General features: G+C 49.2%; 11 protein-coding genes across 11 annotated transcripts; 7 read left to right on the forward strand and 4 right to left on the reverse strand.

Moving 5' to 3' along the window:
- Positions 1–1,057: 1,057 nt before the first annotated feature.
- On the forward strand, positions 1,058–2,301 carry MTM1 (Mtm1p; the record flags this gene model as incomplete). Its single annotated transcript, XM_076685393.1, has 2 exons — positions 1,058–1,175; positions 1,244–2,301. 2 exons carry the CDS (start codon positions 1,058–1,060, stop codon positions 2,299–2,301), a joined length of 1,176 nt encoding a protein of 391 aa, XP_076540399.1.
- A 274-nt stretch (positions 2,302–2,575) lies between these two features.
- Positions 2,576–3,767, reverse strand: TRVA0_024S01486 (uncharacterized protein). The gene is made up of 3 exons (XM_076685394.1): positions 3,322–3,767; positions 2,674–3,280; positions 2,576–2,622 (listed from the first exon to the last, which is right to left on the reverse strand). Exons 2-3 carry the CDS (start codon positions 3,006–3,008, stop codon positions 2,613–2,615), a joined length of 345 nt encoding a protein of 114 aa, XP_076540400.1. The 5' UTR covers positions 3,009–3,280; positions 3,322–3,767; the 3' UTR covers positions 2,576–2,612.
- A 235-nt stretch (positions 3,768–4,002) lies between these two features.
- On the reverse strand, positions 4,003–4,873 carry MIC26 (Mic26p; the record flags this gene model as incomplete). The annotated part of the gene is made up of 3 exons (XM_076685395.1): positions 4,003–4,668; positions 4,723–4,791; positions 4,850–4,873. The coding sequence occupies 3 exons, from the start codon at positions 4,871–4,873 to the stop codon at positions 4,003–4,005; spliced, it is 759 nt and encodes a 252-aa protein (XP_076540401.1).
- A 1,403-nt stretch (positions 4,874–6,276) lies between these two features.
- Positions 6,277–7,431, forward strand: PEX21 (Pex21p; the record flags this gene model as incomplete). Its single annotated transcript, XM_076685396.1, has 2 exons — positions 6,277–6,396; positions 6,445–7,431. 2 exons carry the CDS (start codon positions 6,277–6,279, stop codon positions 7,429–7,431), a joined length of 1,107 nt encoding a protein of 368 aa, XP_076540402.1.
- A 366-nt stretch (positions 7,432–7,797) lies between these two features.
- Positions 7,798–9,717, forward strand: TRVA0_024S01552 (uncharacterized protein; the record flags this gene model as incomplete). The annotated part of the gene is made up of 1 exon (XM_076685397.1): positions 7,798–9,717. The coding sequence occupies one exon, from the start codon at positions 7,798–7,800 to the stop codon at positions 9,715–9,717; it is 1,920 nt and encodes a 639-aa protein (XP_076540403.1).
- A 1,064-nt stretch (positions 9,718–10,781) lies between these two features.
- TRVA0_024S01574 (uncharacterized protein) lies at positions 10,782–12,746 on the forward strand (the record flags this gene model as incomplete). Its single annotated transcript, XM_076685398.1, has 1 exon — positions 10,782–12,746. One exon carries the CDS (start codon positions 10,782–10,784, stop codon positions 12,744–12,746), a length of 1,965 nt encoding a protein of 654 aa, XP_076540404.1.
- A 665-nt stretch (positions 12,747–13,411) lies between these two features.
- TRVA0_024S01596 (uncharacterized protein) lies at positions 13,412–15,388 on the forward strand (the record flags this gene model as incomplete). The annotated part of the gene is made up of 1 exon (XM_076685399.1): positions 13,412–15,388. The coding sequence occupies one exon, from the start codon at positions 13,412–13,414 to the stop codon at positions 15,386–15,388; it is 1,977 nt and encodes a 658-aa protein (XP_076540405.1).
- Positions 15,389–15,753: 365 nt separating this feature from the next.
- Positions 15,754–16,608, reverse strand: TRVA0_024S01618 (uncharacterized protein; the record flags this gene model as incomplete). The annotated part of the gene is made up of 2 exons (XM_076685400.1): positions 15,754–16,466; positions 16,521–16,608. 2 exons carry the CDS (start codon positions 16,606–16,608, stop codon positions 15,754–15,756), a joined length of 801 nt encoding a protein of 266 aa, XP_076540406.1.
- A 497-nt stretch (positions 16,609–17,105) lies between these two features.
- POL1 (DNA-directed DNA polymerase alpha catalytic subunit POL1) lies at positions 17,106–21,400 on the reverse strand (the record flags this gene model as incomplete). The annotated part of the gene is made up of 2 exons (XM_076685401.1): positions 17,106–20,978; positions 21,029–21,400. The coding sequence occupies 2 exons, from the start codon at positions 21,398–21,400 to the stop codon at positions 17,106–17,108; spliced, it is 4,245 nt and encodes a 1,414-aa protein (XP_076540407.1).
- A 506-nt stretch (positions 21,401–21,906) lies between these two features.
- Positions 21,907–22,746, forward strand: PEP12 (syntaxin Pep12p; the record flags this gene model as incomplete). Its single annotated transcript, XM_076685402.1, has 1 exon — positions 21,907–22,746. The coding sequence occupies one exon, from the start codon at positions 21,907–21,909 to the stop codon at positions 22,744–22,746; it is 840 nt and encodes a 279-aa protein (XP_076540408.1).
- Positions 22,747–22,997: 251 nt separating this feature from the next.
- PRC1 (carboxypeptidase Y) lies at positions 22,998–24,773 on the forward strand (the record flags this gene model as incomplete). The annotated part of the gene is made up of 2 exons (XM_076685403.1): positions 22,998–23,050; positions 23,100–24,773. Exon 2 carries the CDS (start codon positions 23,121–23,123, stop codon positions 24,771–24,773), a length of 1,653 nt encoding a protein of 550 aa, XP_076540409.1. The 5' UTR covers positions 22,998–23,050; positions 23,100–23,120.
- Between the last annotated feature and the right edge of the window lie 281 nt (positions 24,774–25,054).

The raw sequence follows: 25,054 nt of genomic DNA on the forward strand, positions 1-25,054 counted from the left end.
TCATGTGTAGAATACGGATGAATGGCGATATCTGGAATTGTGAGTATCCAGTTAAGAGGAAGCAACGAGTGTAATTGTACTACGAATGCTTGTGAACTGGAGTTGGTCATCGCGCCTAACGGTGCATTATCAATTAAGGACCTAGTTATTACAAAAACCTAAATGGCATACTAATTAGTGGATGGTTTTGGCTTTTCATCAGCTATGGAACCAGCAGTACCGGTGTTTAAACGGCTGCACCTATTCTTTGGATACGACCACTGATAACCGTTGATGTTTAATCATTTTCCGGGTTATTAATAATAACGGTTGATAATCTCCAAACTATCTACCAAGAACGGCAGTACCCTGGGTAGAATTTCCGGTGAAGTGGTGGGTGATCAACCATTATCGAAACTGTTAAGGCTATCAATGCGTAGAAGCATTGTGGAAAATTGCAAGTAAACTTGTGAGATAGAACCAATGTGGAATTGAATCTCTTGTGAACAAATAATGAATGCGTTTGATTGGTTCTATTTGAAAAGACCAAAGTATCGTAGGGTCACAGAATACCAATAGAACGTTTACCGTACCTACGTTATTTACTGTGTAACTTATCAGTACCAACATCAGGGCCGATTAATAAGTAAACACCTAAGAACTACATTATATACGATGAATTGATTTGGCTGGACTAAGTCCTTTAACCTCCATACCTCTAGCTCGCCATGGGTCGTCGTCCAAAAATTCGGCTATCCTCGAAGCTCATCCCGACATGCGGCGTTTCGGTATTAGGCATTCCGACACCCCCACTATCAAAGTATTCAATTGCGCTTTTTGCGACATTGATCTACCGCAAATATCAATACAAGTAGCTTCGTCCAGGGAGTCTCATCTCGCAAGCAAAAAAAAAAGCGAGCCCTGCGAATAGCGGCCAATCTGCAGTGCATAGAAAACCCGGGTAGCCTTTGGCGAGGCCACCCGAACTTTTACCCGCCGTTGGCCGATCGGGAGATGTATCCCATCTCGGCAATATTTATCAGATCGGATATTTCTCCTTTCATCCTTCACTCTAACCATGTCGTCTGGGGCGAACTACTCGGGTCCCGTAGTGGATCCCAAGCAGCATTTTCAAATCACCATGGGCCAGAAAATGCTCGCTGCTTGCTCCGGATCGTTGTTAACCTCTGTGGTTGGTAAGTTTCCACCAAAGGGAGCAAAGATGCCAAACTAAATCAAGTAAAGATAGAGCTAACCGTAATAGTCAATCCGTTTGATGTCGTGAGAGTCCGCTTACAGCAGCAGTCTGCTTTTCCACTGGCTGCGGCTGCAACAGCGTTCGCCAGCAAGGTCCACCCTGTAGCAAGCATCCCCGCTGATCTGGGTGTGAGGACCTGCTGTAAAGATGTCTTCTGGTACCCCAGCACAATAGATTACTGTGTCGCCTCCGAGCTGGAGTGCTGTGCCGTGGACGAGGCCAAGCAAAGGCGGTTTACTGGGACCTTCGAAGGGATCAAGAAAATCTCGCAGTTTGAAGGCGCCACGACCCTGTGGCGAGGGCTTTCGCTGACCTTGCTCATGTCGATTCCGTCCAATGTCGTCTACTTCACGGGGTATGAGTTCCTAAGGGACAATTCTCCAATTGACTCGGAGCTTCTGAACCCGCTGTTGTGCGGCTCAGTGGCACGGACTCTTGCGGCAACCGTAGTGTCTCCCATCGAACTGGCAAAGACCCGTCTTCAGTCTGCATCATCAACCAGGATAGCCTCTGTAGCATCTACTGGGCTCACTAAAAGACGGGGCAAAGCCACTAGCCTTGGCGCAGCGGAATCGCCCTTCCGATCTGTCATGCGCGGCATTCAGGAGATGGTTGCCCAGAAGGGCATAACTTCCCTGTGGAAGGGTCTCGTGCTCACTCTGTGGCGAGACGTGCCTTTCTCCGGCATATACTGGGCATGTGTGGAGTTTGTGCGCAGAGAATTGAACAAAACTGAGGTATTCCACCATACGAACAACACTTTCGGCCAGTCCTTCATCGCTGGGTCGATTGGAGGGTCAATAGCAGCCATTGTCACGACCCCATTTGATGTGGGCAAAACGCGACAGCAAGTAGGCCACCATGCATCTGCCAGCTCGTCGCTGGGAATGATGCCACTGATGATGAAGATCCTGCGGGAGGAGGGCATCTCAGCCTTGTATGTTGGTGCTGTGCCGCGAATCCTCAAGGTCGCGCCGGCTTGTGCCATCATGATCTCTTCGTATGAAGTCGGCAAGAAGGTCTTCAAAGAATACAACAGCCAATCACAACGACTAATGACCTAACGAGAACGCTAACTTATTTGTAATATATTGTATAGACATGTATAAACTACTAATTGCATCACAAAATTTGGAACTCCAATTGAGCAACCTTCGGCTCTGCCACGCATAGAAAGCGGAGCCCCAAGGGGGGTTTGGGGGCAGAGCCCCCAACTACGGGAGCTCGAGGGCTGGCCCTCGAATGAGACCCAGAAAGGAGTACAAATGGGGGGACCAGTCCCCCCAAACCCCCCTGGGGCTCCGCTTCGCGGAGAAATTGTGGATCTCGATATTATCCTCGTTAGAATAACAATAAATTTCTAGCTAAATAGATATCATAACATGCTGAATTGTTAGCTGAAGATTGTCGGTTTCATCACATGCTGTTCGTCATACTGATCATAGGAATAGTTAGCATTCGTACTGACGCCCTCCGATCTGGGGGCATCGATTCTCTGCACCTGGTTATTATCCTCGGTAGTCACCGTCGGTTCATAAACAATCGACTTTGGCCTCTGAAATATCTGGTCTGTTTTCAGCGTACTTCCTTGACGAGAGGCTGCAAATGAGCTCGGGAAGACCGGCGAGACAGGCTTAGTAGAGTCCGGAGGAATTGTGTTCTCCTGGTCATGATATTTCATTGAATCGTCAAATTGAGCGAGAACATCAAGGATCTTCTCAGCACATTGCTTGTTTAGCTCGGAGGATGCATTTAGCTGCTGATAGAACATTGACAGGCATTGGCTAAGAGTAGCAACAATCGAGTTTTTAAACGACTGATCTGATGCTTTGGCCTTGAGCTTCAACGCTTTACAACTCCGTTCAAGCGTCTCAACTTCTGATCGGGGGTAGTTTTTGTACAATGCTCGATAGTAGGTCTTTTCGGCGTCGACAACTAGCTTATGAGCGCTGTCTCTGGCTTCTTCTTCGCGGCGAAGTTCCTGAAGCCGTGCAACTATCAAATGCAGCTTTGGAATAAATTCGGAATCGCCATTCCATTGATCTGTTTGTTAATATTATTGTAATTCGAAAATCCCTGCTTACCATTGGTAGCTACTACACTTGAGACAAACTCTCGAGTGTTGTCGTCTTTAAAGGAAGCAGACCAGGTGCGAAGGGCGTTGAATACTGAGTGCTTTGTTTTCTGGGCCGCTTCCTGTGATTTTACTGCTTGTTTGATGATTTTGATAACATTGTGGAGATGGCTTTTTGAAGTTCGGCGGCGAAGTGCCCTTCCAAGCGACAGTGAGAGGGATAGCGAGGTTGTCGACGCTGACGACAGCCCAGTAGTTGAAATATCCGGTGAGAACAACGGCGTAGACCTGTTTATTAGCTTTGTATCAATCCATCCCAAGATCCTTACGACATGAACAGCAATTATTCACAATTATTCAGGTTTGTGTTATGTCTAAAAGGATTGTTTGGTGTGCCTTAGAGCTTAAGTTATAGTGGTACAGCAAAGTTAACATTCATCAACCATCATCCACAGAGATAAATTGTTACAGTGTACCTCCTACAGTCCCACCTTCAGTGCAGTTTTTCGCGAATCCGCCATCAGCTCACTTCGCGGACGTTCCACGCGGCAAAGTGGCCTGCGAAGGAGGTACGACAAATTGAATAGTCCAGATCTAATATCTCTCGCTTACTCATACTACGTCCAATTTGATGTGGAGTTCACGATTTAAATAATGTATCAGGTGAGTCTACAGTATCAACCATTGGTGATTAATTTTTCTTCTCCGAGTTGTTGCTGGAGATTTGCAGGCCAGTCGACTCGGCAATGAGCTCTCTAGTCTTTCGCACACCATTCTCCAGAGACTTGTTAGCATCGTCAGCCACAGTGTACACGTCATTGACCAAGTTGGTAATACCATCCTGCGTCTTAGTGTGGAACTCAGCCAATTGAGGAGACTTCTGCTCGAACTTCCAAGTCAGAGCCCGGGTGTTGCTGAAAGTCTGCGGAAGGAAGTATGCAAAGGCGCCAATGCCAAACGCCAGAGGAGCTGCCGCTCGCAGCACAACAGTTCGGTTTCGCGCCAGAATCGAACCAGTCAGGGCAGAGATAAGTACGTAAATGCCGCCTGGCAGAATGTCCTCCTTATCCGACTTGAGCTCGGCGACAGTCGAGGTCACAGACTTCTCCGCCTTGAGATACTTCCCAAAAGCCTCATCGACCTCCCCCTGGGCAGTCGCAGTCTGCACAGCCAGCCACTTACGCGCAGAGCCAATGGTCTCCTCGAGGACCTTGTGGGATCGGACCTTGACGCCGCTGACGATTTCAGTAGTCAGCTGCTTCTCCACAGGCTTTGGGTCGTGGGCCGGGATGGCAGTGCCCGGAACTGGTGCAATGGCCTCATGCTTCTCCTCTTCATCGTCGTAAATGCTCTTCTTCTATTCCCCCCACTCGTTAGTAATGTCCTACGCAATTCCTAATGGGAAACATACGCTGTCGGCAAAGGCCACTGGAAGAGTAGAGTAAGTGACCAAACCCGCAGTCAATGCGGTCAGGCCGTACTACACAGAACGCTAGTCAGCATTTAATATACTCTCGCCTTCAATAGGCCCGCCATACCTTCAGGGACAGTCTCGAAGCCATTGTCGTCTCGCTTTGGTCGTCGAGGAGCGCCTGTCATTGGACAAATTTTGGGAATCTCGATTTCCTCCTGCGCACGCACGCTTACCTCCGGGGCTTAATCCGCCAACATTTCCTTATTTTTACTATGGTAATATTGGGACAAAACCATATTTCGGGGTTTACTGAATGGAATTACCGGTATAGATTTCATATGTACCGGTTCACTGAAACAATTTCATTTTCACCGTTACCACGGGGATTTACCGGTAATACGAAATGAAGAGAAGGGTTAAAGCAGTTTATAAATTAATAGCGATCTTTCTCCTAGAATTTACATAGATTACATCTCTCACTTTAATGCGGGCTTTGGACGAGATATTCGTCAGCGGTTAGTCTCGAAATTGGTAGATGCAGATTTCCGAGAAAGAATGTTCACTCCAGAAGAGGAAGCGCAGCTTGCCTTTGATATTCTAAGGACTCAAGATTTGGTCATCAAGGATAGTAAGAAGGAAGTCAGATTCATCCATCTAAGCTGCAAAAATTAAAGCAGCCAAGTGTATATTGGGGGGACCAGTCCCCCCAAACCCCCCTGGGGCTCCGCTTTGCGGAGGTCCTTCTGCCTCGTCTACAATTCCTCCACGAAGCGGAGCTACGGGGGTTTGGGGGATGGCCCCCAAGTCAATTGTCATCCAAAGGAATAGAATTCCGATATGGTATCATGGGATGGTCAGTAGTATTGCTGGCAAACAGCGTGTTTGTTCTTATTGGAACAGTCACTGCAATAGTCGTCAACAGCGTACTTTTTTCCTTTCTCTCCATCATGAATTGATTTCTTCCGCATTCGTGGACACTCAAAGTTGCTTCTTCGTCAGATCAGATCTCACATTGTGACGCTTCTTCGACCTTGATGACTCGTCCTCAAATACGTTTGCCCTCGGATAAGGGATCCTCTTCATGGAATTCTTCATTATTAGATAAGTTTTCGTCTTCCTCTTGCCCTATCCTGTCTTTTAGCGATTAGTAGTGTGCATTTGCGTGATGCTAGCTTGTCAAGGACTAGTATACTTCCTGGTCCGCAGGTTTTGGTATCTTCTTATACATGTTTTACCATATCCCCATACAGTATTTCAAAAAAACGTTAATCGAAACGCTTTTTGTTCACCTTACCTGCGCCGCAGGCCACGCGGCGGACCTGAAAAGCTTTGTCACGTGGTATATTTACATAACTAATTACATAACGTGCGGCGCTATCGTCGCCCCCCGCCCTCCGACGATTTTTAATTTCGGCCTCGGCTCAGCCCGTGAGGACTCCGCAGATAGATGGGCTGTTGCGTCGAGGTTGTCCGATTTCTCCCTCTTTCCCTCCAGTTTGCTCTATTTGGAGCTCTACTTGACTACTTGAAAGCTTTTTTTTTGTGTTGGTAATGTCGTCGCTATTTGGTGGAGGTGAGGGCTCGTGCGGGCCTGTGAACCCGCTCCAGAACCTCGGGAAGCATGTGGGTGAGACGAATAGCAGCCAGAGGGAGCGATTTGTCGAGAATAACGTAGGTATAATCGGCTAAAGCTTAGTGATGGGATACTAACGTGACTAGAATAACCAAGCAGGGTTCAGATCATCCGGTAATGTCCAGAACAGGGCACAGCTTAATAACGAGTTTCAAGCATTCCAGTCCGGGGTAACTCCGCAGTTCCAAGAGTTTATGCCTCCGTCGATACATCAACAACCACAGCATTATCAACCGCAGCATCATCACCCTCAGCAACCATTAGGGTCGACAACTAGTAATGTTCCGCAGTTTGCGAGCCAGAACTGGGCTTCGGAGTTCTCCAAACTCAGCATTAACAGCCCAAACCAGAGCATGGCAAGCGGTCCTGCCCTTCAACAGCCAATGATGCATAATCCAATGGTCAGAATGAACTCAATGGCCTCTTCTAGCCCTGTTGTGAGCCAGTACTCCACTGTCCCGGGTCTTGCGCGCCAGACTGAGCACCATCAACAGCATCATATCAACGCAGTACAGGAGGCAGAATTGCGCGCATTTGAGGACGCCTTTGATCAGGTCGAGCAGTCTTTGGCAGAATCTTCTAAGCCTGAGATACAGACCCAACCTAGAGTAGAAGAGGCCAAGATGGAAGAGTCAAAGCAGGATGTACGAGAAGCGGGAGACGATCTGTCAAATGTCGCCAAGACAATTATAAATTCGCTGAATGACGAGAGTACAATGAGCGGGAGAACTAGCGAGAAGCTGAAGAACAGCTCGTTTATGAATCTCATGCAGAAGCTTTCGGAGAAACAGGCCGTTGTTGAAGGAGAGAAGTTTGTGGACCTGCAAGGAAACGAAATCGAAGTACAATCGACTTCTCCGTCTCCTCCACCAGCGGCTGAGTCTTCTAAGCCAGATTCACAAGTACATCCGGAACAACAGCAGCCTCACCTGCCAGATCCGTTTGAGTATATGGAACAGCACCCTGAATTTGCATCTCCCTTCCGCCAGGCACAGGAATTGGGTCCACAGGGTATAGTCCAGGCCTCTAACTGGGAAGAGAAGTACCATGAGGATGATATTTGGATTAAATAAATATTTTTCTCCTGTCAAGCATACTCCGTGTAAACCATAAAGCAGCTCTTCAGCGTCCTTAGCGCCGAGGCCCCATCAACCAAAGGTTTTCATTGATTTTCATTGGTTTTTTATAATATGTTGAACCCAAGATTCTATCCATTGTCTTCAGAATTTGCATTTTTACAGAATAGTTTATTTGTAACCACTGGCAGTGGAACGACCTCTAATTACCGTTGGATCCTGGATGGAACGTTGCACCGGTACAGTTACAATATGCAGGTCCTCTGCCATTTTGCATGCGCATTTTTGTCTCAGCCGTGCCGTTAAACGCGGTTCACTGCAATCTTGGAGTTCAACTTCTGGAATTCCCATGAAATAACAACCATGACGAAGCCAACGAATAGAAACATAAAGAAAAGAAACCGAGCCTACATCGAACCAGAAGGGTCCCCATTTGATACTAGGCGCGTACCACAGGAACTCTGGGCCGCAATTTTTAAATACGTCGATCGGGAACCCATAAGTCTCTGGCAATATAGGCTGGTATGTCGTAATCTCAATTCGGCGATTAACCCCCTGATTTGGAACTGTGTTTTGCTTCATATCGATTACTTTAATCCAAAAAACATCTCTAACGGTAGTGCTACACTTTACGACCAATCGCCGCTGAAACTGCATGAGATACGAACTGTGGAGGAGATTGTGGAGCAAGTTATCACGAAAGAGAATGCCTGTAGGACAGTTCAAGCCCTGCTGGATCAGGTATACACCGAATATCTGACTCATGGGGTTAAATATGAACACCTCATTGCTGAAAATCTCCGAAATCCAAGCCGTGAATTGATGGCCCAAATTGACAACGCATGGCGCCCTAACCGTAAGTCGGACAAGAAAACTGCGGCTAAAATTGGCCGCTTGATAAAGAACTTTGAATGCGACTACATGTTCTGCAGCACGATGCTGAGAGGATGGCGACTCAAGCACGCTTTTCACTTTGTTAACCGCCATATCGATGATATTCGAACTGTCTCGATTTCTTTCTCGAATCACTCCACAAAAATGAATAGTCCGTATTCTTGTGACCTTTTGGATATGGCTGTTGAGCTTGCCGCTGCACCTGGTTTGAATAGAGTGGACTTTAGTGTCAGCGAGGCAGACGATGGTTCTCTCGCAGATACCATTTTGAAAAAGTTCAGAGGACGACACAATGTGGAATTTGAGTTAAATGTTTCGTCCGACAAGGCAAGCTTGCTGGAAAAGTTAAAGCCGTTTGACCAGCCACGGAGAGCAACGGTGGACTTTAGAGACTATACGTGTGGTGAGACTCAGATCAATCCCGCCGCATTTAAGTCTCTCAGAAAACTCGCAGTGGGAGGCATCTCTTCCAATTGGCATAAGGCGCTGTGGGCATGTCCGAATCTCACTGACCTTGATTTCGAGCCTGCAAGTATTGCCTATGACGAATTTGATGGTGTCCTCCAGCTCCCAGAGACGATCGAAAAGCTTAAACTTTCCAGTAGGAGTGGAGGATTTAGAAGGCCAATTGGTGCAATTACCGCCCGTGGAGTCAAGGTATTGGATCTTCGAACGTGTATGTATTTGCAACCTACACTCAATCTGCCCTCACTCGAGACCCTTATACTTGGCCAAGATAGCGTTGGTCCGTCCCCAATGGTATCGCAATTAATGGAACGGCGGCAAAAAATCGGGCAGATAAAGGCTCTTTGCTTTGAATCCCAGAAAACAGACCAGTTAGTGCAATTACTGAACCACTTCCGGCCGTCGGAATCGCTGTACTTCATGCATGAAGGAACCTTTATGGAAGACTACCTTGAAGAAAATATTATGGCCTTTAGGCCAGGCGGGCCAGGTTTCGATGGTCTCGAGCATTTCAACGGCGATGATGACTACTTTCACAGCGACGACGATGATTTTGACGACTATGCAGAGTGCGTTGAGAAGGACAAGTTCAACATTATGCAGATGGCCAGCCTTTGGAAATGCAGATGGATTCCTCCACAGGTTGCTATTTTGTTCCGTTACGAATACTCCAAGGCATGGCACAGTGTGATTAATCATTTTGCTTCTTTGCCCCGCGTTTCCCGACTATATGTCGACTTTGACAGCGGCTTGAATCGGCTGCCCAGGCATTTTTACGGGCCTTATCGCCTGACTGATGATTGGTGCAAGAACTATCACCCCATTCTTCACGCCATGTCGATGGCGTTTATCTATGTCGATAAAAAGATTGCAAAAGACAGGAGTGTCAAAAGGCCCAGGATCGTGGCCAAGTACTTCAGCTAGCCAGTACAATTGGTAAGTAGGAACATTATTTCACGGGCTTCGCCGGCATAAGGTTATAGAAATCGCATTGGACTCAATGGTTGAGCAACAGTTTGGTGCTCAATCGATCACCGACGAGCGTTGTCCAGTTGACCCTAAAGTTTCAGGTGATCGAGCTCCCTTGGTCCCGCTTCGCACAATGGAACTAGCATGCAACTGCCTACCAAATTGATATGAGATACCCCGTATCTTTTAACGAATTGTAAGGTTACACCGTTATACTGCTGGTTCTGGTACTGCTGCTGGAACTGACCATATTCCAGCTGGAACTGCTGCTAAAGACGCTGACAGTATTTTTTTGCGGCTCCAATCGGATATGGATGCCGCTGATTATACTTATACTCATCTGACTGGACAGTACCCGCTGGAAGCGGAATCCCCCGCGGATGGTAAATGTTCTTGACTTTGGCGAGGGAAGCAAAATTGCAATCAAACGGCGAGGCCGGTGGAGTAAACGTCCATTAATGTAACTGAATTGAGTTCAGTTGTTGATAGGCCATGGCAGTTTAATGGTGTTACTGAATTGAATTCACTTGTTGATAGTTTGGGCCTCTAATTGGAAAGAGAAGTTCCATGAGGATGAAATTTGGATTACATAGAAGCTCATAAATATATTTCTTTTGCCAAATCAAACGCCGTGAAAAAATAACGCACTTTTTGCACACAGTGCTATATTTACTTGATAACGTTTCATGCCGGTAACGTGGTTGAGTACCGTACGTCTTTGGATTCAGCAGAACTTTTCATAATCCTTTACTGCTGCGGTACCAGTACAACACCACGTACCGGTAGTATCGATATTTTCATTTCAACAGGCTTATCATAATGATAAGATTCTATCCACAGTCACAAGAGGTGTCAATTTTATAAACAGTTTACTTATGCGTGTAGCTACCACTTGGACCCGTACAGTTAATATGCAGGTCCTCAGCCATTTTGTGTTGCTGTCTCAGCAGCGCCGCAGAGCAGGGTTTCTATAAATTGTTCCTCATCACCTTTCTGGGTTCTCACATTGAATAACCACCATGGGGAGACCAAGGAATAAAAACACAAAGAAAAGAAAGCCAGCCTACATCCCTGCGGCGTCCAAAGCCTCTAACGAGCCGAAGGCGCCCCCCTTTGATACTAAACGGGTACCACAGGAAGTCTGGGCCGCCATCTTTAACTACGTCGGCGACGAGCCCATGATCAGCCTCGGGGACTATAGGCTGGTATGCCATAATTTCAATTCAGCGATTAACCCACTTATTTGGAACTCTGTTGCACTTTCTATCTCTGATTTTGAACCTGTCATCTCGGGCGAAGGTGCTTTACTTTACGACCAATCGCCGCTGAAACTGCATGAGATTCGAACTGTGGAGGAGATTGTAGAGCAAGTTATCGCAAAGGAAAATGGCTGTAGGATGGTTCCACTCCTGCTAGGTCTGGTATACGCCGAGTATCTGGTTCGTGGGGTTAAATATAACGAGACCATTGCTGAGAATCTTCGAAAGCCAACTCGTGAATTGATGGTCCAAATTGACAACGCATGGGGCCCTAACCGTAAGTCTGACAGGAAAACGGCGGCTAAAATTGGTCGCTTGATAAAGAACTTTGATCGCGACTACATCTCCTACAGCACGTCTCTGAGGGAATGGCGGCTCAAACATGCTTCGCACTTTGTTAACCGCCATATCGAGGATATCCGAACCATCTCGATTTCTATCTCGTCGGACGCCCCAGAACTGAATAGTCCCTACTCTCGTAGCCTTGTGAATATGGCCGTTGAGCTTGCCATTGCCCCTGGTTTGAATAAAGTGGATATCAATCTGAGGGAGGAAGACGATGGCACTTTCGCAGATACCATTTTGAAAAAGTTCAGAGGACGGCAAAATGTGGACTTTAAGTTTAATATTTCGTCCAGGGAACCAGAAGATACCGCGAGCTTGCTGGAAAAGCTAAAGCCATTTGACCGGCTCAAGAGAACAACGGCGGACTTGACAATCTTCGGATCCGGTGAGGGTCAAATCAATTTGGCCGCCTTTATGTCTCTCAGAAAACTCGAACTCAGAATGAGCAGCATACCTTCCAATTGGATAAAGGCGATGTCGGCGTGTCCAAATCTCACTGAGATTATGTTCGACGTTACAAGTGTTGCCTATGACGAATTTGATGGCGTCCTCCAGCTTCCGGATAAGATCGAGAAACTCAAGCTTCTTAGTGGGGTGGGAGGACTTAGAAGCAAAACTGGTACAATTATCGGCCGTGGTGTCAAGGTACTGGATCTTGGAATGTGCATATCTTTGAAAGCAACTCTCAATCTCCCCTCACTCGAGACACTTATAGTTAACCACGACAGTCGTTTCCCAATGGTATCCCAATTACTGGACCGGCGGCATAAAATGGGGCAGATAAAGGCTCTTTGCTATGAATCCAAGAAAACAGACCAGTTAGTGCAATTGCTAAACCACTTTCGGCCGTCGGAATCGCTTTACTTCATACATGAAGGAACCTTTATGGAAGACTACCTTGAAGAAAATATTATGGCCTTTGCGCCGGGCGGGCCAGGTTTCGATGGCCTCGAGCATTTCTACGGCGACGATGACTACTTTAACAGCGACGACGAGTATCTTGACGACGAAGAAGACTATTTTGCCGACTATGATGAGAGCGTTGAATATGACAAGTTCAACCTTATGCATATGGCCAACCTTTGGAAGTGCAAATGGATTCCTCCCCAGGTTGCTATTTCGTTCCTTTACGAATACTCCAAGGGATGGCACAGTGCGGTTCAACACTTCGCATCTTTGCCGCGCGTTTCCCAACTATATGTCGACTTTGACAGCGGCTTGAATCTGTTGCCGAGGCATTTTTACGGGCCTTATCGCCTGACTGATGATTGGTGCAAGAACTATGACTCCAGGTTGATGTCGTTCATCTATGTCGATAAGAAGATTGCAAAAGACAGGGGTGTCAAAAGGCCCCCGATTGTGGCCAAGTACTTCAAATAGCCATTGATAATTTGAGCTGGTAAAGATTCTGCTCAGGTCTGAGTGAGGGAAAGCAAACTTGTGGTCAAACGGCGGGGCCGGTGAAGTAAGTGTCAATTTAAGTGGATTGAATTCAGTTGTTGATAGACCATGACAGTCTATTGGTGTTACTGAATTTATTTTGTAGAATTCACTTGTTGGTAGTCCAAGAATCTAATTGGGAAGAGAAGAACCACGAGGATGACATTTGAATAGAAGTTTAGTTAATATATTCTCTTGCCCAACCGACGCCGCGTAAACTATAAAGTACTTCTTTTTGCACACAACACTGTATATGCTGGATAACGTATTTCCAGTAACGTGGTTGGGTACAACGTTGTACATGTACGTCTTTGGATTCGGCAGAACTTTTCATGATGTCTACTTCATATCAACAAGTTTAGGATAATGATAAGATTCTATCCATTGTGTTCAGAATTAGCATTTCTACAAAATAGTTTATTTATAGTCATTGGTGTAAGTACCACAAATTGACCGTTAGATCTGACGGAACGTTGTACCGGTACAATTAATATGCAGGTCCTCAGCCATTATGCGTTGCTGTCTCAGCCGCACCATTGAAGGCGGGGTTGATCTTGGAGTTCAACTTCCTGGGATTTCACAACTTTGACATCAAAATAACAGCCATGACAAACTCAAGTAATAGCAGTATGACGAACAAAAAGCCGGTTCAAATCCCTGCGGCGAACAAAGCCTCTAACGAGCCAAAAGGGGCTCCTTTTGATACTAGGCGCGTACCACAGGAGCTCTGGGCCGCAATTCTTAACTACTCCCGCGAAGATTGCCTAATCAGTTTCGGGGACTATAGGTTGGTATGCCGTAATTTTAATGCGGCGATTAACTCCCTTATTTGGAACCACGTTTCGCTTCATATCGTTCGCTTTGATCCGCGGGAATTCTTTGATTATCGTGCTATACGTTACGATCATTCTCCGCTCAAACTGGATGAGATACGAACTATGGAAGAGATTGTAGAGCAAGCCATGAAGGAGAAGAACGTCTTTAGGACGGCTCAAACCCTGCTGGCTCGAGTGTACACCGAATATCTGACTCGTGGTGTTAAATATAACGAGACCATTGCTGAAAATCTCCGAAAACCAAGCCGTGAAGTGAGGGCCCAAATTGACAAGGCATGGGGCCCAAACCGTAAGTCGGACAAGAAAACGGCGGCTAAAATTAGTCACCTGATAAAGAATTTTTCAATTGATGGCTACTACACGGGCTGCAATTACGGCGCGTCCTTGAGCAAATGGCAACTTAAACATGCTTGTCACTTTGTTAAGCGCCATATCGAGCATATTCGAACCGTCTCGATTTTTATCATGTCGGATCCCACAGAAGTGAATGGGCCTTACTCTCTCCGCCTTTTGGATATGGCTGTTGAGCTTGCTACTGCACCTGGTCTGACTAAAGTGGAGTTTAGTGTCGGCGATGCAGACGATGGTTCTCTCGCAGATACCATTTTGAAAACATTCAGAGGACGACAAGATGTGGACTTTAAGTTTGATCTTTCGCCTGACGGAGCAGCAGCTACCGCGAACTTGCTGGAAAAGTTAAAGCCGTTTGACCGGCCAACGAGAACAACAGCGGGCTTTACAGTCTTTAGATCTGGTTTTTTTGGTGAGGGTCAGATAAATTTCGCCCCATTTAAGTCTCTCAGAAAGCTTGAACTTGGAAGGGGGAGAATTCCTTCCAATTGGATCAACGCGCTATCGGCGTGTCCAAATCTCACTGATCTTGAGTTCGAACTTACATCAGTTGCCTATGAAGAATTTGATCACGTCCTCCAGCTCCCAGACAACATCGAGAAAATTAGATTTACTGATAGTATGGGAGAGCTCAGAAGCGTGACTTCCACAATCACCGGTCGTGGCGTCAAGGTACTGGATCTTCGAATGTGTATATCTTTGAAAACTACACTCAATCTACCCTCACTCGAGACCCTTATTATTCGCCAAAACAGTCTTAGCCCTTCCCCATTGGTATCGCAATTAATGGAGCAGCGGCATAAAGTGGGGCAGATAAGGGCTCTTTGGTTTGAAGACTCAAAAACAGACCAGTTAGTGCAGCTACTGAACCACTTCCGGCCTTCGGAGTCGCTTTACTTCACGCATGAAGGAACCTTTATGTATGACTACCTCGCCGAAAATATTTTGGCCTTCGTGCCGGGCGGGCCAGGGTTAAATGGCCTCGAGCAGTTGAATGGCGATGGCTACTTTCACAGCGACGACGATGATTTCGACGACGATGACGACTGTGCAGAGCGCGTGGAGGAGGACAAGTTTAACATTATGCAGATGGCCAGCCTTTGGAAGTGCAATTGGCTTCCTCCCCAGGTTGTTCTTTGGTGCTATTACGAGTACTCCGAAGGATGGCACAGTGTGATTAAACAATTTGCTTCTTTGCCGCGCGTTTCCCAATTATTTGTCGACTTTGCCGGAGGACTGAATCGGCTGCCGAGGCATTTTTACGGGCCTTATCGTCTGACCGAAGATTGGTGCAAGAATTTTCACACGTTGAGATCGTTCATCTATGTCGATAAGAAGATTGCAGAGGACAAGACTGTGAAAGGGCCAAGGGTTGTGGCGAAGTGTTTTAAATAACCATTGGCAAATTGGAACACCAATGAATGTCGCAACAAGATCTATGTATGTCAATTATTTACTCTGAATTCATTTGCTGTGCAGTAGTAGTGTATTCGAGCACTAGCCGACCAGTTACTGTATTGACAATCGGTTTGTTAAAAATTGTTACGATTTTCCGTTACAAACTCCCAGCGCTGTAACAAATTTTTGGTTACAATACTGATCCATTACATGTTGTTAACTGAATTCATTTCAGCAACATTAATGAACTGGTTTATCAACAAGTGAATTCAATTCAGTAACATTAATTGAATCTACCAATTTTAACTGACATCATTAATATATTACCGAGGCCCAGCCTCGCAGTCATGCACATTAATATATTATTGGTACCCCCTGTACCCGCTGTACTGATTCGCCGCAGGGTTATACTGCTGGTTCTGGTACTGCTGCTGCTGCTGCTGGAACTGGCCATACTCCTGCTGGAACTGCTGTTGAGGATGCTGGCTATATTGCTGCGGCTGTTGCTGCTGGAATTGGGTATGTTGCCGCTGGTTATACTGCTCATCTGGCAGAAGACTACCCGCTGGAGGCGGAATCGCCCGTGGCTGGTAAAGATTCTGCTCCGATTTCTGCGGAGAAACAAACTTGCGGTCAAACGGCGAAGCCGGTGGAGTAAACGTTCTATCAGGACCATAGCGCTCCATCTCTATATCACGCGTCTGGTCCCGCGCCTTAGTACTTGAATCGTCATCCCACGGGTTCGATCTTGGGTTCGACTGCGGACGTCGGTCGCCATAGTTGCCAACATACCCATACTCCGGAGGAGGAGACGATTTTGGAACGTCCCGGTATATTGGCTGCTCAACTACAATGGGCTGAACTGGCTGGGCGTACTGCAACTGAGGATCCATCGAGGGATGCCGGTCGCTACAGCAGCAGAAACAGCACGAGGAGAGCACGCTGAACCCGGTCATACAGCATCGTACAACCGCAATAAAAATCCACAGACACAGTAAAGCACACACAGCTATACCGGCAATAGCTATGATCTTGCAGCCAGTGTTATCCATACACGTACTCCAGCTCTTAAACGCTAAAACACCCTGGTTAGTCGCTTCCCGTCAAAAGTGAAATTTCAGTGTCTTACCGTGAGCCGTGTCTGAGATGTCGCGCCGCACCAGGCTCGCCGGGCAGAATGACACGCTCCGGGCGGTCCATAGATGAGGGATATACATGGTCTAGTTCGCTCCAAAGACCCAAGTTGCAGAGGTTAAATAGAAAAACTCTTCCAATGCAGTCTGCACCAGTCAGCCCTTAGGCACCACTCCTCCCCCTTTCCGCCCCCTTAGAAATTGCCGTTTTGGGACGAGTGCCGTGCGGCGCATACGTCACGTGCGCTCGCGGGGCTGTTCTCCTGCACCCCGGACGCGCATTGACGACGCGTTGGCGAGGATCCGAGCCAATCAAGCGGCCTTAGGGAAGCTTGGCACCCGTCGGATCATGTCGGTGAAGGGCAGGCCGCTATGGCCAACCTGCTGATAGAATCAACTTTGTTTTATTATGGGTGATGTTGCCTAATGAAGGTCGTTAAGTAGTGATGTAATCGATAAATAAAGCTCTAAAAAGAGAGGCTGTATAGGCGGTGTGGATCAAGCAGGCAGGTTCAAGCCATTAGAGAGTGTGTTGAAGACGCGTGTCCACGTAACCATCTGTCAAGCCTGTCTATGCACAATTACATAAAATTAAAGATATTGTGCATGTCAACGTACCGTCGTCCGCAGCTCCTGAGGTACTTGGCTACCACCTGACGAGTGGTTTCGAACCGGTCACGGTTTTGCTCAGCCAGGGCGTTGATCCGCGCAATTTCGCCAGCGTCGAGCTGCGCCTTGGTAGTGTCGTCTTCAAGCTCCGCCTTAGCCTTGTCCATGTTGAAGATAGCATCGAAATAGAGCAGCTGGTTGTAGAGATCCTTATCGCTGTATTCGAAGCGCATTGTCCCCTGGCAGTCTCCGTCCTGGCCCATACACCGCTTGCCGTAGACGTTTATCTGGCGCGTTCGGGCGCCACAGGAGGTATCGTCGCACACAACCCAGCCCGAATAGTACCGCGCAACCTCCTTTCGAATAGCCAGTTCAAGCTGGGTATTCACCAGAATGGGCGCTACGAGAGTTGAACACTCGGGGCATTTGATTCCCCGAGCGTCGACAGACTTATATGCGGTTACGAGCCCCTCAAACTCAAACGAGTGGCCGCATCTACCCCTGATGGAGAGCCGGATGGCGGTTCGGAACCGGTCTCGGTCGGGAATTGTGCTCTCCAGGGGCTGAAGGTCTCGATCTTGATGCGTAGAAGAGCCCTCGTTGGAGTTGTGGTGGTTGCGGTACTTGTGGGTATCAAGACCCATTGCCTCTGCCAGCTGCATCATCGTGGTGCCCTGGACCTTATCGAGGAGTCGGTTGACAGTGGGCAGGATTTGGTTAGACAAGTAGTAATCTGCATCAACCACCAGGTTCTTGGACTTGATCTCGCCCAGCGTGTACGCTCGCTCACCCGGAGCGCCCTCGCCGGAACAAATGATGAACTGCATCACGTCTCCAGCCTTGACGATGTTGCCTTCGGCCTTTCGCCGCCGCGCAAGACACACCGCCGGGCTCTTGTCGTTCTCATTGTACTGCTCAGGGTCTTTGCCCAGCATAGTCCGGATAATGAACTTGCCGAGCGGCACGTTGTTGTTGCGGACGTTCTCGGCCAATTCGCTAAGGTGGCTGTAAACAGTCTCCTGGGCCTGGTCCGTGTCCTCTTTGTACATAATCTCGTTTAGAACAAACATGGAGGTCTCTTTAGACAGCTGGCAGTACTCTCGTCGCCTCATATCAAGACCCTTGATCTCCATCTTGGTCTCCACTTTACCGTTAGACTCGGACATTTGCAGCGCAGCATACTTCTTCTTTGCTACCAGCAACAGGCTCTGGAACACATTGTCAATATCAATCTCCAGGTACCTATATTGCTCGTTAACGTGCTTCTTGAACTCAGCCCCAATGCGCAGTGCTTCCTTGAATTCATTCACGTTGGTGTTGACCATAACGGAGTCAGTGTCGCCGTAAACAACGTGAAGACCATTGTCCTCAGCAAGAGTCTTCGTGTCGCCCAGAATCTCTCGGCCCTTGAAGGTGGTCAGCATGGCAAGCGGCAGCGCGTAAAATCGCGATCCTGCGTAACCAAGACAGCCGTACATGGAATTGGCAGTTAGCTTGAGGGCTGTCTGTTTGATATCCCATTGGACGCGCTCAGTTTCGCTGCACTTGCCCTTCATGAGCTTCTTCACCTCTCGTCGTCGCATAACCAGGTTCTGAACCAGCTGTGGGAAGATACCCATGGCTACGCTCTTCTCAGGCAGCGGCGGAAGTTCATCCTCCTTTCCACTAAAGTTGTTTCGCTCGACAGTAGTGAAGCAAATGTTGAACTCCTGGATGATACTTGGGTATAGCGAGTTGAAATCCATAACCAGCACAATATCCTTATGCAACCCTCGCTCCGGGTCAAGAACAAGACCACCCTTGTACTTGTCCTTGGTCTGGCCACGCTTCTGCGAGGAGCCCTTATCCGGCACGATGTACCCTTGGTTAGTGAACTCATGGAGCAAAATGTACTCGTTTCGGTCTACACGAGACCCGGCAAGCGTCCTGGCCCACGAATTACCAGCGAGGTTGGTCAGCTGCTTGGACAGAGCAAGGATCTGGATGCGGAACGCCAGGGCAGCTGTATAATAAGTGTCAGTTTCGTTGTGGGCAAGGAACTGGTACAGCCCGAGTGCGTCTCGGTTGCGAGTGCTTTTCAGGGCATTAATATCAGCATCCACCCGCTTCTTACCGTCGAGATAGAGGTCAGTCATTTCAGTGAGCGACCATGAGGAACACTTGGGCATCATGGAAGTGCCCATATCGTTGCTCAGGTCGCACAAAAGCCGGCCGGAGGTGATCTCTCGCAGCTGGGCGTACTCATAGGCGTTAGTACCGAACCCGCTAGGCCACGCCTGGCGGCGGTGTCTGCCCATCTTATCCCAAAACCGAATCTTGTTATCTTTAAGGCGGTGGCAGAGGATACTCAGATGAACGTTAAGCAATTCGTGGCCGACTATGACATCCGGATCATATCGCTGCATCTGACCCACAAACTTGTTCAACAATGAGCTCTCAGACTTATGGAGTGTCGTATACTTATCAGCCTTCTTCTCTTTCAGCACTCTCTCAAACCCGGTCGGGAAGATCTGCTCCATTGGACGCACTTCGGTGAACAGGACAGATTTGATCTTGTCCGCCGGCGTTGTTGTATCGTGGGCCACGTTTCGGTAGAGCCGGCCGCTGATAGCCATAATCTCCTGCTTATGGTTCTTGGGGTTCATGATAGTCCTGATCGAGAGCGACAGGGCGTTGATTGGCGGTGGAGGAATGTTTTCGGTAACAGCAACAACCGCCTCAGACCGCTCGAAGCCGCTGCCAATAGACACTGAAGCACTCAATTGGCACCATGAAGCGTTCGGCATCTCCTTGGCGCCCGTGACTTCCAGCCAGCTGGGGCCCATGATCTTCTTGTGTAGCACAAACTCCTCGAACGTGGTCTTGTTGGCGCCAAACACATGGGAGAACGTATTTCCTTCGATAGTGTCAAAGTTTACATTAGCAGTGAAAGGCAGCATGACCTTTAGATACTCGGACTCGCCTCGAGGAACGTCCTTCAGCTCAAAGCAGTACTTCATAGTCTCGGGCTTGATGAAAGACTTTGTCACGCCCGCCTTGGTCAGAATGCTTTGGATCTCTTCGTAGACTTCGCCCATTTCAACATCCTCGCCGGAGTTTTTGTGGCTTGGCCGGGGCAGCACGTATACCGTCTTGTAGATGTCGGTGAGCTGGAGCATGCAACTTGAGAACGACTCGGAAGTGGTTCGATTCTTGACTCGGCCGTACAACGTCAGTTTACCGTTACGCTCTTCGTGGTCCATCATAAAGAACAGCATCTTGCCGTCTTCAATGGCTTCTTCGAACTTGGCGGACATTTGTTGCACTGGCTCAGTTTCCACAGCAATATTCTCACGCAACTGCAGCCACGACATGTCTTCTTCTTCCTTTTGGGGTGATGAAGCTGGTTCTTCTTCCTTCTTTGGCTCCATCTTTGGTTCCTTTTTCGGTTCGATCTTCGGTTTAGTGGCCGAAATGGAGACCTTAGTAGTGACGGACTTAGCAGCCATCGGCCTTGCCATCACCATATCCTCATCTTCATCATCCTCGTCATCGTCTTGGAGAAAAATTTCTGGGGTTTCTTCCTTCGCTTTTGGTTCTTCATTAACTTCTGTCATTGGAACGTCCTCCAAGTCCTCTGGTGCGTCCACGTCCATTGCGTCTATAGTGTCGAACGTGTCTTCTCCACGCGATGCTGACGGAGAAGATGGCATTTCTCGTTTAATCAGGGGAGAAGGAGACCTCTGGCGACGCTTGATCTGGAGTGACGTCCTTCTGGGCTCGGAGGCTTTGCTCGATACAGGCTTGGACGTGTTCAGATCCGCCAAAAGACCCTCCATAAAGTCCTCATCTTCCTTGGTTGATGTCTATCAGCTGTTAGCAGAACTCATATCCATCCAAATAATTGCAAACTTACCTTGACTTGTGATTTAGCAGCCACTGTACTTCTTTGGAACATCTTACTGATGTCTCCATCGGGCTTTGCAGGCTTCTCGCCGCCCTTATTCTTCTTCTTCTTTACGGCCGGACGAGACGATTCCATATCTTCGTCGGAATAATAATCGTATGCTTCGTAATCATCCGCTCCGGTCTCGACATACCCTTCGCCTTGGTCGTTGACTACGAAATCATCCTCCAATAACCGCTCTCGCGCGTACTTTCTATACTCTTCCGCGCTCAATTCGTCGTATATCCTGCCATCATCTTCTTCATCGCTTTCTACGCGCTTTCCCTTGCTGGTTCTGCTCCTCAGAGCCTCCAGCTTCTTCCTTCTCTCCTCTGCACTCATATGGCTACGCGTAATATTTGGAGAAGATGAAATTTCCCAAGTCGCGTAACGCGTAAATTGGCTCTACCGTTCCGCGCGCGCGCCACAACGCGTCTCTCCACCACATACACAGCCGCACCACTACTACCAGGTACAATTACCTGAGCTCTAATCCTTCGAGGGCCAGTCCTCGAGCTCCCGCTACACGGAGGAAACAGATCAATCAACGAGCCCCTCCGCGTAGCGGAGCCCCAGGGGGGTCTGGGGGGACTGGTCCCCCCAGTTATACTAGTCCTGGACAATCGAGGGCCAGCCCTCGAGCTCCCGTAGTTGGGGGCAGAGCCCCCAAACCCCCACTGTCACCTAAAATCTCCGCGAAAGCGGAGCTCCAGGGGGGTTTGGGGGGACTGGTCCCCCCAAGTACAGCCCGAGCGTAGCGAAAGTGTGCGCACAGCCGCACCGAAGGTGAACTCTCCCAACAACGACACAGTGATCCATTGCCTCCCTATTTATCACAGCAATAGAGAATGTCGTTCCAGGCGGGACCGGGGATAGAAGCCCAAAACGGGGCAAATAAATACGAGGATTTTGATGTCCTTTGTACGGCTGTCACAGATGAGCTGTACGAGTTGTCAAACTCGATAAATGTGCTGCAGAAGCTTGTGAGCAAAGTCGGCACCGCGCGGTCCAACAAGAGCGTAGAAGAGAGGCTTGCGCGGGTGACAGTCGAGGCAACAACCAAGTTCCAGTCACTAGGACGGGACGTAAAGCAGCTGGCCGACTGGGAGCCCAAACAGCTGTCGCGCACCCAGCGGTTTACACAGACGAAGCTGGAGAAGGAGTTTGGCGGGCTACTCAACGAGTTCCGGACCATCCAGAAGTCCGCCGTCGAGAAACAGCGGCTTATCCAGCAGCAGCACGCCAACCAGCTGTTCATCCACGAAGAGGAAGCCGCATCCTCTGCGGCGGCAGCCAGCGAGCGCACGCCGCTGCTGCCGCCGACTCAGCAACAGCTGTATGTGGAGCCTGCGCAAGCGCAGTCACGTGCGGCGGCCCTCAACCAGTCCGACATTGACTTCCAGACGGCGATGATTGAGGAGCGGGAGACGGAGATTCAAGACATTGAGCGCGGTATCCGCGAGATTAACTCGATATTCCAGGATCTGGGCGCGCTGGTGGCGGAACAAGGCACGCAGATCGATACGGTCGAAAACAACATCACAAGCCTCGCGTCCAATACGGAGCAAGCCTCGAGGCAGCTGCGCAAGGCAGACGAGTACCAACGGAAACGGCGCAATTGGTCTTGTTGTGTGCTTACTGTGCTCATTACTGTGCTCACCGTCATCCTGCTGGCTCTTACCTTATAGCTCCCCCGTCATCCTGGTTGCGTTTACCTTACAACGTCCCGCAGTATTCCGTCGGGCGCTTAATTAATTGTTGCTATTACGGGGATACCCAATCTGGTGCAGGATGTGAGCTTATCGGCCGGGCCGGAGTCCTGCAAGGTTGTTGTTGTGGCGCGGCCTTTGTTGTTTCCCAATGCGGAAGTTGCCGTACGGGGCAACACCACCACCACCACCCCAGATTGGCTTCCCTTCCGCTAAACGCTCACTTTGGACAAGCGACTTCCAAAGCAATTCGAGAGGAAAGAGCTGAACTAGAGCTAAACTAGTAAGTGAACTGGCGAGGTATTGGCGGAATTCAACTAATTGGATTGTAGATTATTTTTTTTGTTTGAGAGATGAAGTGGTATCCAGAGCTCGCCGCTGGTGTGCTCCTAGCCGCCACCGCCCAGGGCTTTTCGCTGGGTGGCAACCACGAGGACCAGATTAACTTCCAGTTGCCGGGCAACAACATGGGCGACCATGCTGAAGGCCTCATGGGTGTGGGTGTAAAGAGCGTTCTTGCTTCAATCGCCGATGCCATAGGCGATAAGTTTGAAGATATCCCCGCTGAGGCATTTGGCGCCTGGGCCGAAGTGATCACCAAGTTCCCCAAGGCCGTGTCGGAATTGTCGTTTGAGACTGCCAAGAAGGCTGGTAAGAAGCTCACCTCCAAGGTCGGCTTCACTCCGCGTAGCGACTGGCTTCACATTGTTGAAGACAGCGAGTTCCCGCAGCACGCTTTGAGAGTCCGGAACCCCGAGGAATTGGGAGTTGACACGGTCAAGCAGTACTCGGGTTACCTGGACGTAAAAGACGAAGACGCTCACTTCTTCTACTGGTTCTTTGAGTCGCGTAACGACCCCGAGAACGACCCTGTGGTGCTGTGGCTCAATGGCGGCCCCGGTTGCTCATCCACCGGAACGGGGCTCTTCTTTGAGCTGGGTCCGGCGCGAATCAGTGAGGAACACAAGCCAGTTCGAAACGACTGGGCGTGGAACAACAATGCCTCGGTCATCTACCTCGACCAGCCAGTCGGCACGGGCTACTCGTACGGCCAGGACCGCGTCGACACGACCCCCGCTGCGGCGCACCACTTCAATGCGTTTGTCCACCTCTTCTTCAAGAAGTTCCCGCAGTACAAGAAGAACAACTTCCACATTGCCGGCGAGTCGTACGCGGGTCACTACATCCCCGTGTTCGCTGACGAGCTCGTGTTACGGAATAAGGACTCGGAGAACCCCATTGACCTCAAGTCGGTGCTCATTGGCAACGGTCTCACCGACCCGCTTGTGCAGTACGACGGGTACTACCGTAAGATGGCTTGCGGCGAGGGCGGCGCTCCGGCGGTGCTCACTGAGGAGGAGTGCCAGAACATGGCGGACTCTGAGGCTCGGTGCCTGAGCCTCATCAACTCGTGCTACCAGACTGACTCGGCGTGGACCTGCGTCCCAGCCACCATTTACTGCAATAACGTCAACATGGGCCCCTACCAGCGCACCGGCCTCAACGTGTACGACATCCGTAAGGAGTGCAAGGGTGAGCTGTGCTACGACGACCTGCACTTTGTCGACGAGTACCTCAACCTGCCCGAGGTCAAGGCTGCGGTCGGTGCTGAGGTCGAGAAGTACCAGTCGTGCAACTTCGACATCAACAAGAACTTCCTGTTTGCCGGGGACTGGATGAAGCCGTTCCAGAAGTCGGTTGCCAATCTGCTTGAGGACGAAATCCCCGTGCTCATTTACGCCGGCGACAAGGACTTCATTTGCAACTGGCTTGGCAACCAGGCTTGGCCACAGGTTCTCGAGTGGTCTGGCCAGAAGGACTTTGCCGATGCCCCAACCAAGCCATGGACCGTCAACGGTGATGAGGCCGGTACTGTCCAGAACAGCGACCACTTCACCTTCCTGCGAGTCTACGAGGCCGGCCACATGGTGCCACACGACCAGGCTAAGAACTCGGTCGCCATGCTCAACACTTGGCTCTCCGGCAACTTCAATTTTGAGGAGTAACCCTATAGAACATCCGTATTATCTTCGTTTATTACTACTATATATGATCTACCCATGTTGTAGGAGTGTAACTGGGGGGCAAGTCCCCCCAGACCCCCCTGAAGCTCCGCTTCGCGGAGATCTCGTATGACGGGGGTTTGGGGGCAGAGCCCCTAGATACGGGAGCTCGAGGGCTGGCCCTCGAATAAACACTCAAGAGTGGAAAATGGGTGGATCACTCCCCGACCCCAATAGGACTTTGCTTCGAGGTACCTCCATGGTCCTCGGCGAAGCCGAGCTAC

This window comes from Trichomonascus vanleenenianus, assembly GCF_965637985.1.
Source record: "Trichomonascus vanleenenianus strain CLIB 3782 genome assembly, contig: TRVA0_024S, whole genome shotgun sequence".
Taxonomy (NCBI): Eukaryota; Fungi; Ascomycota; class Dipodascomycetes; order Dipodascales; family Trichomonascaceae; genus Blastobotrys; species Blastobotrys vanleenenianus.

What these genes read in the sequence shown, in the direction of transcription:
- TRVA0_024S01486 (XM_076685394.1), bottom strand. Translation starts at nt 3,008, where the DNA reads ATGTTCTATCAGCAGCTAAATGCATCCTCCGAGCTAAACAAGCAATGT.